Consider the following 12,908-nt stretch of genomic DNA (forward strand, 5'->3'; position numbering starts at 1 on the left):
ATCACCTGCTTTCCTATTTCACCGAGAAGTCGAAGCACCTAGAAGACAGCTTGGTGTCTCCCAGCACCAAGTGCCCCAGCTCCTGCTCAGTGCCCTTCTGCTCAGCTTTCCCTCTTGAGGCTGGGGAGGAACCAGCAGGGTGAACACGAGTATTTCCCCTCATGCACAAGAAGCTACTCAATGCAGCAGCCATGGCTGCCCCTGGGAACTAGCTGGAAGCAGCTGGGGGTTGCTGGGGGGAAGGCTGGGTGGGTGGGAATCTGCATCTTTAAAAGTTTCTAATTTCAACTTTTATTTTAAATACAGGGAATACAGGTGCAGGTTTGTAACCTGGGTATATTGCGTGATGCTGAGCTCTGCAGTAAGGATCGCATCACTCAGTAAGCATGGTATCCAGTAGGTAGTTTTTTTGACTGGCCCCTGTACCCCTGGACTCTCTCCCTCTGATAATCTGCATTTTTCTTTTTTTCAGGATCCTTAGGTTTGAAGGAATCTGCATTTTAACAAGACTCTAGTTGCTTCGTACAGACATTAGACTCATTCCTCTTCCTCACTTTCTGTCTGTTGGACCATTCTCTCAGCAATCTGTAAACTGTAATCTGCTCCATTAAAAAAACCAAAACATCAATCCGCATCCCTCTCCACTGCTTCATTTGCAAGCTCCAGGTTCTGCCTTCCCATTCTCTTTCAAACCTGCTCTGATCTTTGTCCAGCTCCTCACCGACCCCTTCACGGAGGCCCCCAGTGCACCCACGCAGTGAGGTCAGCTTCACAGGGGCCCCCAGTGCATCCACACAGTGAGGTCAGCTTTGGCTCTGGGCCTCTCTTCCCTGTGACTCTGCCCGGGCACCAGCCAGTCCTCATTCCCTCCCTACTGCTTTTTTTTTTTTTTTTTTTGAAACAGGGTTTTGCTCGGTCACCCAGGCTGGAATACAGAAGTGCAATCATAGCTCACTGCAGCCTTGACCTCCTGGGCTCAAGCAATTCTCCCCTCAGCTTCCTTGGTAGCTGGGACTACAGGCACACCATGCCCAGCTAATTTTTTGTATTTTTTGTAGAGGCAGGGTCTCACCATGTTGTCCAGGCTGGTCTCAAACTCCTGACCTCAAGCGATCTGCCCGCCTTGGCCTTCCAAAGTGTTGGGATTACAGGCGTGAGCCACGGTGCCTGGCCATTGCTATTTTTAAAATGTTGTTTCAATTACCCCCAGGGTGTCACTCCCCTTCAGGACGCACTGGGCCTTCCAGAGTAGGAAGAGGGAACAAGAGACCTGGTTCACCTATGGTGAAGCCAGGAGAGGTGTCATGTTGGTCGAAATGCCTGCAGGACCCTCCTGTTGCTGTCCTCAGGCCAGAAGCTGCACAGAGCATGGGCTGATAAATGCATCCACTCCCTTGCTTTCCCAGGAGCGCCCAGGCCTGTCCTCAGTATCAAGTCAATCACATTTCAGCATGGTAGGAGGAGGCAGGTTCTGCGAATGCTGCAGGGTGGGTTAATCACACAGGCCAATCAAGTCCCTGTCCTCACCACGATTGGCAGAGGCCAGCCCTCACTCCCATCTTGTTTCCTTCTCAATAAAAATCATGTCACGCGGCCAGGCTTGGTGGCTCATGCCTGTAATACCAGCACTTTGGGAGGCCAAGGTGGGCGGATCACCTGAGGTTGGGAGTTCGAGACCAGCTTGACCAACATGGAGAAACCCTGTCTCTACTAAAAATAGAAAAATTAGCCGGGTGTGGAGGCGCACGCCTGTAATCCCAGCACTTTGGGAGGCCAAGGTGGGTGGATCACCTGAGGTTGGGAGTTCGAGACCAGCTTGACCAACATGGAGAAACCCTGTCTCTACTAAAAATAGAAAAATTAGCCGGGTGTGGAGGCGCACGCCTGTAATCTCAGCTACTCAGGAGGCTGAGGCAGGAGAATCACTTGAACCCGGGAGGCGGAGGTTGCTGTGAGCCGAGATTGCGCCATTGCACTCCAGCCTGTGCGACAGAGCTAGACTCCATCTCAAAAAAATAAATACATAAATAAAAATCACATCACTCTTTCCAACTGAGTGTAATTTTAAAAAGTGTAAAAACTGCCGAATATAAGTCCACATTATTATCCATTCTTGTAGGATACGTAATAAACGTGCTCCACAAATCCACCACCCTCCTAGATACTGGCATTGAATGAGGCGCCCACGTGGGCTCTGCCTTGAACTTTTTCTTCCCCCTTGCCCTGCTTCTTTCCTCCATGCCTCTGGGAAGGAAACTCTCCTGCATCTGGAGCTGAGCTCCCCAAGGGCTTCTAACCTACTCCCCGCACCTTCCGAAGGGCCTTATCCCACAGAGCCCTCACTCCCTCGCTGCTGGCTTCCTCCCTCTCTGGGCTCCTTTCCCAGTCTGTAAACATGCCACACGCTCATCCCCTCACTCACCCTCTCGGAGGAAACTACTGTCCTGTCAAACTGCTTTCTTCTTTCCTTTCCTTCACCACACAACACAGCCAAGGACACACAGAGTTGCTCAGGCCCCTGTGCAGCCCATATCTCCCACCCACTCGCGCAGCCCAACCTCCGGTGATCAAATCCAACAGCCGTTTCTGTCCCCAACCTGCCGTCCTTGCCTCCAGTTGAATTTGACAGAGATTACTCCGTCTACATCTTAAAAAGAAAATGGAAACCAATGAAAGAGGCAACATACAAGACTCAATATGGACAGTAATACGATGGAGCATAAGACGGCCATGAAACACGACATTCACAAAGTTTTAAAGAGCATTAGGATTTGCTTGTAAAATAAAGTTAGAGGGCCAAGCATGGTGGCTCACACCTGTAAACCTAGCAGTTTGGGAGGCTGAGGCAGGCGGATCACTCGAGGTCAGGAGCTCGAGACCAGCCTGGCCAACATGGTGAAACCCTGTCTCTACTAAAAATACAAAAATTAGCCAGGCATGGTGGAGGGCGTCTGTAATCCCAGCTACTCAGGAGGCTGAGGTATGAGAATTGCTTGAACCCAGGAGGTGCAGGCTGCAGTGAGCCGAGATTGTGCCACTGTACCCCCGCCTGGGTGACACAGCAAGACTGTCTCCAAAACAAATAAATAAACAGTGAAGGGAAAAACTGCATGTGCAGCATCAGCTCAACTGTATGCATTTTATTTATTTTTTATTTATGTATTTTTTTTGAGACGGAATCTCACTCTGTTGCCCAGGCTGGAGTGCAGTGGTGCGATCTCGGCTCACTGCAAGCTCCACCTCCTGGATTCATGCCATTCTCCTGCCTCAGCCTCCCGAGTAGCTGGGACTACAGGCTCCCGCCACCACACCCGGCTAATTTTTTGTATTTTTAGTAGAGATGGGATTTCACCATGTTAGCCAAGATGGTCTCAATCTCCTGACCTCGTGATCTGCCCCCTTGGCCTCCCAAAGTGCTGGCATTACAGCCATGAGCCACTACGCCCGGCCCTGCATTTTATTTTTTATTTCTTGAGAGGGAGTCTCACTCTGTCGCCCAGGCTGGAGTGCAGTGGCGTGATCTCGGCTCACTGCAGCCTCTGCCTCCTGGGTTCAAGTGATTCCATGCCTCAGCCTTCCAAGTAGCTAGGACTACAGGTGTGCCCCACCACACCTGGCTAATCTTTTTGGGTTTTTTTGAGACAGAGTCTTGCTCTGTCGCCCAGGCTGGAGTGCAGTGACACGATCTCAGCTCACTGCAACCTCTGCCTCCCGAGTTTAAGCAATTCTCCTGCCTCAGCCTCCCAAGTAGCTGGAACTACAGTCGCGTGCCACCATGCCCAGCTAACTTTTTTGTATTTTTAGTAGAGACAGGGTTTCACCGTGTTAGCCAGGATGGTCTTGATCTCCAGACATCATGATCCGCCTGCCTCAGCCTCCCAAAGTGCTGGGATTACAGGCGTGAGCCACCGTGCCCAGCACGCCTGGCCAATTTTTGTATGTTTAGTAGAGATGGGGTTTCACCATATTAGCCAGGCTAGTCTCGAACTCCTGACCTCAAGTGATCTGCCCGCCTCGGCCTCCCAAAGTGCTGGGATTATAGGTAGGGGCCACCGTGCTCAGCCCTATATGCATTTTGAAAGACTAAGGGGAAATAAGAGTGGTTCCCTCTGGGTGGTGGAACTATAGATTATTTTTGTTTTCTCCTTTACTATCTTCTGTATTTTACAATAGGCCTTACAAACAAAAGTCTGGGAGATTAAAAGGGACATTTTTCTGGTCTGCCACCTGCTGGTGGATTCTAGAAACGTCCCGGGTTAAATTCAGTGCTTGCTCCTCCCTCTTCTCACTGTCTGAGCACCCTCCCTATAGTTCCTTCCAGCTTCTTTAGCCTGACTTTTGCCATCTTGTTTCCATTTTGTGATCCTTTCCATCTTGTCTTGTGTATTTTCTCGTATAAATTTTTTTGGTAATATATGTTAGGTCCTCGCTATTTTCAAGTCATTACAATTTTTACCTCTTTGCATCTCTTTTCAGCGACTTCTGTTTTTTTTTTTTTTTGAGACGGAGTCTCGCTCTGTTGCCAGGCTGGAGTGCAGTGGCGATCTTGGCTTACTGCAACCTCTGACTCCCGGGTTCCAGCGATTCTCCTGCCTCAGCCTCCCAAGTAGCTGGGATTATAGGCGGGTGCCACCACGCCTGGCTAATTTTTGTATTTTTAGTAGAGAAGAGATTTCACCATGTTGGCCAGGATGGTCTCTATCTCCTGACCTTGTGATCTGCCTGCCTTGGCCTCCCATAATACTGGGACTACAGATGTGAGCCACCGCGCCTGGCCGAGACTTCTGCTTTGATTGAGCTTAATAACACACACTCACCATGGGAGCGGGTGGGCTTTTAGGACAAGCTGACAGCCCTGGAGGAAGTGGGTGTTAGTTGAGGCAATCAGAAATCCTGGCAAGTGTAGTACGTGCTCTGGGAGGCAGGTTAAGCCACAACTGGCAATCAATGCCCTTGGTCACATTAGTGAGAACGCCCTGGCAGCCATGTGGAGGGTGGATTTGAGGACTTGGAGACGTGTATTTAAGACATGGCTGCCACTCTCTAGGAGGAGTGAGAGAGCTTGGGCAGGAGTCGCAGTAGGGATGGTGTGGAACAGGCAGATTAGAGAGCTGCCCAGCAGCTGTCCTCTGCAGGGAATCCCGAAGAGGGAGGAGTCATGACTGACCCCCAGATTTCCAACACGGGTGGGGTGAGCTGTGATGCCATCAACCAAGGCAGGAATGCAGGCCTGTATGTCAGTGGGTTGTGGGGAAGGCTGGGTTTTGAAGAAACTGAACGTGAGATGGCCTCAGAACATCCATGCAGAAACGTAAGCAGGTGGTGGAAAGTAAGGGCTACAGAGAGATCTGAGTGTTACTGACATTAGGGTGTAGCTGAAACCCGAGGCATGGACGACAATGCTTCAGGAGAAAACCCAGAATAAGGGAGATGCTGGAGACAGAAGCTGGTACACATGAGCGCGGAGGGCCGGCCTGACAGAGGAGTGCAGAGGCAGAGAAGGAAAAGGCAGAAAGAAAAACCCAGGAGTGCATTATTGCATGTGGCAAGAGTCCAGAAGGGGTAGTGATTAGTAAGTGTACTGAAAGGGTCAGTAATCTAAGGGCTAAAAGTACATCACTTGATATGGCAAGTAGGACGTCACTGGTATCTGAAAGGAAGAGTCTGCACAGAGCAGCAACAATGACGCCAGACTGCAGGGGGTGGGAGGTGCCTATGAGCTGAGGGTATCAAGTAGAGACTCTTGTGAAAGTGTGTATGGGAAAAGATGCTCCAGAGGGAATAATAATGAAAAGGGGCTGCAGGGTACAAGAGTCAGAGGACAAAATGAGACAATCTAGGTAAGGGCTTAGCACACTATCTCGCATATAGTAAGTGCTCTATGCACACAAAGGGCTTTTATCGCCCATTCATTAACTACATAACAATTTTAAATTTAAAAGACAAAAATCAGTCCAAGGAGCCTGCATATCAGTGGGGGAGAAAAACAATGAACAAAATAAATAAATTATATGGCACATTTGCTAAGCAAATGCTAAGAAGAAAAAATAAACTGGGGAAAGAAGATATCAAATGTTGAAGAAAAGGATACAATTTTAGGGTGGCCTGGGCAGGCCTCACTAAGAAGGTGGCTTATAGGTAAAGACCCAAAGGAGGTGAGGAAAGTAACTATAATTAGGGAGTAATAGAAAAATATCAGTTATCATTGCCAGAGCATTCTTCATATATTATTGTTATGGAAACATCTGGTTATTATTCTATTATTGCTACTCTCTTTGCTGCAATTGATGTTTTTTTTTTTTGAGACGGAGTCTCACTCTGTCACCCAGGCTGGAGTGCAGTGGTGCAATCTTGGCTCACTGCAACCTCTGCCTCCCGGGTTCAAGCGATTCTCCTGCCTTAGCCTCTTAAGTAACTGGGATTACAGGCGCCTGCCACCATGCCAGGCTAATTTTTTTGTTTTGTTTTGAGATGGAGTCTCACTCTGTCACCCAGGCTGGAGTGCAGTGGCATGATCTCAGCCACTGCAACCTCCGCCTTTGGGGTTAAAGCGATTCTCCTGCCTCAGCCTCCCAAGTAGCTGGGATTACAGGCACATGCCACCACGCCGGGCTAATTGTTATATTTTTAGAAGAGATGGGGTTTCACCATGTTGGCCAGGCAGGTCTTGAACTCCCGACCTCAGGTGATCCCTGCCTCGGCCTCCCAAAGTGCTGGGATTACAGGCATTAGCCACCGCACCCAGCCCACAATTAATGTTCTTATAATCAGTGCCATCTCTGGGTGTTTAGTAGTTTCAGCAGTGGCATCCAGTAACCATGGTTTCTATTACAAAGGTGCGTGGAATCTAGGAAAACCGGGGACAACAGTGTAACATGCTGTGTCGTCATCATCAACTGGTTTGTAAGGGCAGAAGCAAAGCCAAGTGGAAGCTGATCGTGCACGCAGCTGCTGCAAACACAAAGCTGCTCATGTGTGTGCTGAGGGGAAAGAGGGCAGTCCCAGACTGATCTTTCAGTCCCACCTGTACACGTGAAATAGCTGCACAACAGGACCATCTTCAGACCTAGAGGGCACTGACGCAGGCATCTCTGGAGGAACAGGAAAGTGGTAACTGCATCTCAAATCAGTGCAGATGGAGACAGTGTGTAATTTAGAGGTCACAAGACAGGAGTGTTTCTACCAGAACACTGATTTGGTGGTTAGAAACAGGAATCCGCTGATGCCATCTGGGAATAATTAAGACGAACGGGAAATTCTTGCTTTGTGCCAAACCGAGCCCAACGCTGAGAATAAGGTGGGTGTGTAATAAGCACTTGCTGGATCACACTGGACAAGAGGATTCAATGTTGCTTGCGACTGATGCATACAATGATTAAAAAGCCTGATCTAGACTAATAATTATTCTTTGCAATTCAGAGAAAAGGATCAAAAAAGGAAAAGAAAGAAAAGAAAAAAAGTAGAAAAAGAATCTAAATGCCTGAGGACTCATCCTACCTTTACTCCGTTTAAGAGGCTACAATATTTTTTAAAACTAAATGTCAAGTGTTTCATTCCTTAAGTCAGAGGTTTCCGTGGGTGGATGGGACAGGCCAGAAAATGGGTTTTAAAGACAAAACCCCATTCTTCAACTCAGGTTAACAGAAGTTTTGTAAATATCTTAGTTACATTTTCTTTTTTTGAGACACAGTCGTGCTCCATCGCCCAGGCTGGAGTGCAGTGGCGCAATCTCAGCTCACTGCAACCTCTGCCTCCTGGGTTCAGGCAATTCTCGGGCCTCAGCCTTACTGGTAGCTGGGACTACAGGCATGCACCAGCACACCTGGCTAATCTTTGTATTTTTAGTAGAGATGAGGTTTTATCATGTTGGCCAGGCTGGTCTTGAACTCCCGGCCTCAAGTGATCTGTCTGCCTCAGCCTCTCAAAGTGCTGGGATTACAGGCACGGGCCACCATGCCCGGTCCTTAGTTACATTTTCTACGTGTATTTATTACTTGAAGGGGGTCAATACTGAATTTATCTATTAAAACAAACAAAAACCCTCAAGATTAAAACTTGATAGCTTAACTAGCAGTGCTTAGAATATATAAAAGTTTTTATTAATTTCTTGTAAACGCCTGTGTAAACAGATTATAAGTATGTCCTTCTTGGCTATGAAACCAAAAGTGAACCATTGTAATGGTCAAGTAAAAGCTTATGAAGGAAGAAATTAAACGGGCCAACTGCATTTTATAGCTCAAGCTAATAGCAATGTATGTGATATTTTTGTTATTATTATCATAGCCTTACCATGCGGCAGTTATTATATTTCGTATGTTTGTGAAAGCACGTATACTATATTATATTCATGCATGGTACGTGCTTCTCTAAGGATCCCACAGCCTGATCGCACAAACGTTATCTATTCTACTTTAAGAGTACAAACAGTGAAATATGGACTACGGGAAGATTATGACTGTGCTCAGGACTCCATAATGTGCCTGTCATGGAGCTGGGAACTCAGCCCCCTGATCAGTGGGAACTCCTCAGCAGGAGTGGAACATTCAGGAGGAGGGAAGGGAGGAAGCGGAGGAGATGGAAAACTGGCTTCCAACTGGTTTCGCTGAATCTGTGACTGACTTAAGAAGCAGGATATGAATTACCATGCGCTTTATTGCCTCCTCTTGGAAACATCCTTATGTCATTGCGCTGTGGCCAGAGCCCTGAAGGACATCTGCTCTCCTTGGGAGCTGCTGAGCCAGGGTGCCCGTGATGTCTTCAGAATCCTTCAGTCCCGACTGCAGGAGAAACTTGGCACAGGCCAAGTGCTGACCTGCACAGGCCAGATGCAGGGCTGAGGGGTGACAAAAATCACGTGGACTTAAAACACAACCCCTGGAGATATACTGACCTCGTGAATTGATAGTGCCCAATAAAACTATCAATTCTTTCCATATCTTCCGTAATTCATCTTCACAACTTCACCTATACTAGATCAAAATATTTTTCTTTTTAACCTGATTGGGTTGAAAATAGTTTTAAAGATAACAAAGCCAGTTAGAGAGGATTTAAGAAATTTATCTAGGCCGGGCGCAGTGGCTCATGCCTGTAATCCCAGCACTTTGGGAGGCTGAGGTGGGCAGATCATGAGGTTAAGAGTGTGAGACCAGCCTGACCAACATGGTGAAACCCCATCTCTAATAAAAATTTAAAAATTAGCTGGGCGTGGTGGTGCATGCCTGTAATCCCAGCTACTTGGGAGGCTGAGGCAGGAAAATCGGTTGAACTCGGGAGGTGGAGGTTGCAGTGAGCACTGCACTCCAGCCTGGGTGACAGAGCAAGACTCTGTCTCAAAAAAAAGAAAAGAAAAAGAAACTTATCTAAAGCAAGAAGCAACAGAGCAAGTTAACAAGATATAGGAGACATCCTTTCCATACTCCTGAATGCTCTGGAAACACACTTTAAATGGTACAAAAAACTTTCTAAAAGGTTTATTGAATTTGCTTTGTAAGTAAAAATATCACCACATATAATCATGTAACCAAAAAAAACACTGTTGAACAAGCTTCCCACTCTGGGTGCAGAAATCAGCACTGAGGTTTCCAGTGTGCTGAGTTCAGGGGCACTGGTGGTTCTGCTGCCTTCCCTCCAGCAGAGAAGCTGTGTCCCTTCCTGGGCAGAGCAGCTGCCCTTTCCAGCCCTAGAGTGAGTAGTTAGGTACCTGCGAGTCTTTGAAGCATCAGAAAGATCCCACCAGGCCGGGCGCGGTGGCTCATGCCTGTAATCCCTGCACTTAGAGAGGCCGAGGTGGGCAGATCACTTGAGGTCAGGAGTTTGAGACCAGCCTCGCCAACATGGTGAAACCCTGTCTCTACTAAAAATACAAAAATTAGCTGGGCATGGTGGTGGGCACCCGTAGTTCCAGCTACTCGGGAGGCAGAAGAATCGCTTGAACCCAGGAGGCAGAGGTTGCGGTGAGCCAAGATCGTGCCACTGCCTTCCAGACTGGGTAACAGCGAGACTTTGTCTCCAAAAAAAAAAAAGATTCCACTAAACCCTTGCAAGATGGCCTTTGGCTCACAGAATGTTAGAGGGTTTATTTTAAAGCCCAAGTCTAAAGAATTCGCCTCAGAATATGTTTCTGAATATTCTAAATAAAAAAAATCATAGTGAATATAGTTTCTAAATATACTCCAAAATGGATGACCTGTGAAGAACTGACACAATACCTGGCCAGCAGGTGTCATCATGGATTAGAAAGAAACTGCTTTTATGATGTGTATATTGTTATGGTTTAAAATAATAACAAAGGTTAACAACAGCAGTTGTAATGAGTGGCAGTCATCATCACTGTTATAATAACAACAATTATATGAAGGCTTTGCAGAGAAAAAGATATTTTAAGGAAAAGCAGCTGAGCTATTAGAAGAATAACATTAAGGCTGGTCGCAGTGGCTCATGCCTGTAATCCCAGCGCTTTGGGAGGCCAAGGCAGGTAGATTGTTTGAGGTCAGGAGTTCAAGACCAGCCTGGCCAACATAGGGAAACCCCGTCTGTACTAAAAATACAAAAATTAGCCAGGCATGGTGGTGCATGCCTGTAATTCCAGCTACTCAGGAGGCTGAGGCACGAGAATCACTTGAGCCAGGAGGTGGACATTGCAGTGAGCTGAGATGGCACACTACTGCACTCCAGCCTGGGCACAGAAGGAAACTCTGTCTCAACAACACCACCACTTAAAAAAAAAAAAAAAAAAAAAAAAAGAGGAAGAATATTAAAATCAATGTTTTAAATATAAAAGTGTATTGGTTATACTCAGTTTACTAATTTCCAAGGCATATATAAAATTAAACAGTACCTGATCGATTTTTTTCATCCTTAGAATTGATGTCAGCTCCCAAGGATAAGAGAGTCTGAATTGTACTTGTATGTCCTTCCTGAATTGAAACAAATTTGTTATCACTGTGATGAGGATAAAAGAAAACCTTTTGCAAACCAAAAAGTATCTGAGACAGGTCTCAATCAATTTAGAAGTTTATTTTGCCAGGGTTAAGGACATACCCGAGAGACAGGTCTGTGTCTTACTCCAAAGATGATTTGAGGGCTTCAATATTTAAAGTGGAAAAGAGGGCTGGAGTGAAAAGGAGGAGGGTATGGTCACATTACTGAATCCATGTTGCAGGATAAAAGGAACAGGTGGGGGGAATAGGCAATGATACATTAAATATCTCTTTCTGCTCAGTAAATTGGCACTTTACATAAGAGAAGTTGAATATAAAGTAGCTACCTGTGGAAATATTTAACCCTTTATCTGTAGCTATCTGCTTAGGAACAAAAGGAAAGGCAGCTTTCCACATGACTCAGCTTTCAGCTTAATTTTTTTTTCTTTTGGCAGAGTGAGTTGGGGGTCTTAAGTTTTTATTTTCCTTTCACACTTTAAACATAGACTCTAACATATATTAGGCACTTTTTCTAAAACAGTCAACTGCTAAAAGTGAATTTTTGTATCTTTTTTTCCCTAATTTATTCTTTTTTTTTTTTTTTTTTTGTAGAGACAAGGTCTCACTATGTTGTCCAGACTGATCACAAATTCCTGGGCTCCAGGGATCCTCCCGCCTCAGCCTCCCAAAGTGTTGGGATTACAGGTGTGAGCCACTGTGCCTGGCCAAATTTTCATATCTAAAACAAGATATTGTATCATTCTCAATTCTAATATAAATCATTAAATAAATATTTTGGTGACATTTAATTATTAGAATATAGATGATCAACTCTGTGGGCCAAATTACTGACCCAATGCAGTTAGTTTCCATCATTGTGAGCAGTACAAATCTTGTGATTTATACAGAACCCAAAACTCTAAAATTTCCCAAGCAAATATACTCTTTGTTAAAATCTTTAGGGCAGAGATAAACTAGAAAACATCATAACCTCTCATAAATGGGAATTCCTATTACGGTTAGTAGGAATTATTATTATAAATATCTTATAAAATAAAAATATTTATAAAAATATATATATATATATTTGAGATGTAGTCTCACTCTGTTGCCTGGCTGGGGTGCTGTGGCATGATCTTGGCTCACTGCAACCTCCACCTCCCGGGTTCAAGCGCTCCTTCTGCCTCAGCCTCCTGAGTAGCTGGGACTACCGGCATGTGTCACCAAGCCCAGCTAATTTTTTTGTATTTTTTAGTAGAGACAGGGTTTTACCATGTTGGCCAGGATGGTCTCAATCTCTCTTTTTTTTTTTTTCAGACAGAGTCTCACTCTGTCGCGCAGGCTGGAGTGCAGTGGTGCAATCTCAGCTCACTGCAAGCTCCTCCTCCCGGGTTCACACCATTCTCCTGCCTCAGCCTCCCCAGTAGCTGGGACTACAGGCATCTGCCACCATGCCCGGCTAATTTTTTGTATTTTTAGTAGAGACGGGGTTTCACCGTGTTAGCCAGGATGGTGTCGATCTCCTGACTTCATGATCCACCTGTCTCAGCCTCCCAAAGTGCTGGGATTACAGGCGTGAGCCACCGCGCCTGGCCGGTCTCGATCTCTTGACCTCGTGATCTGCCCGCCTTGGCTTCCCAAAGTGCTGGGATTACAGGAGTAAGCCACTGCGCCCAGCCTATAAAATAATTTACACACTCTTTGTCTAGCCAATTAGTCTGCTACTATGTGATGAGACTACGATTAAGGTTCCAGGTTCACTCTTCCTATGGGAGGACCCTGTGGACACACAGCACATCATGTGTATCTACCCAGCTGCTCGAAAGCAGAACATCAGGCAGGAGAATGTAATTGATTAGAAAAACAAGTAGGCCAGGCGTGACGGCTCACGCCTGTAATCCTAGCACTTTGGGAGGCCGAGGTGGGTGGATCATGAGCTCAAAAGTTCGAGACCAGCCTGGCCAACATGGTGAAACCCCGTCTCTACTA

The 12,908-nt window shown here is 46.3% G+C and overlaps 1 protein-coding gene across 4 annotated transcripts in view; it reads right to left on the reverse strand.

The window, feature by feature from the left end:
• ANKRD16 (ankyrin repeat domain 16) overlaps positions 1-12,908 on the reverse strand; it is a 28,325-nt gene that overhangs the window by 7,835 nt on the left and 7,582 nt on the right. For 2 of the 4 annotated variants that reach the window (XM_009245101.4, XM_002820493.6), the window contains exons 6-7: positions 10,838-10,916; positions 8,643-8,833 (exon numbers count right to left, since the gene is read on the reverse strand). In XM_009245101.4, the coding sequence (XP_009243376.3) occupies positions 8,676-8,833; positions 10,838-10,916 (237 nt within the window). In that variant the 3' untranslated portion in view covers positions 8,643-8,675. Of the gene's footprint in view, positions 1-8,642; positions 8,834-10,837; positions 10,917-12,908 lie in introns of those variants that run through there. The other 2 variants (XM_009245103.4, XM_003777511.5) reach the window with 2 other exon arrangements.

Source organism: Pongo abelii, chromosome 8, assembly GCF_028885655.2.
Source record: "Pongo abelii isolate AG06213 chromosome 8, NHGRI_mPonAbe1-v2.0_pri, whole genome shotgun sequence".
NCBI lineage: Eukaryota > Metazoa > Chordata > Mammalia > Primates > Hominidae > Pongo > Pongo abelii.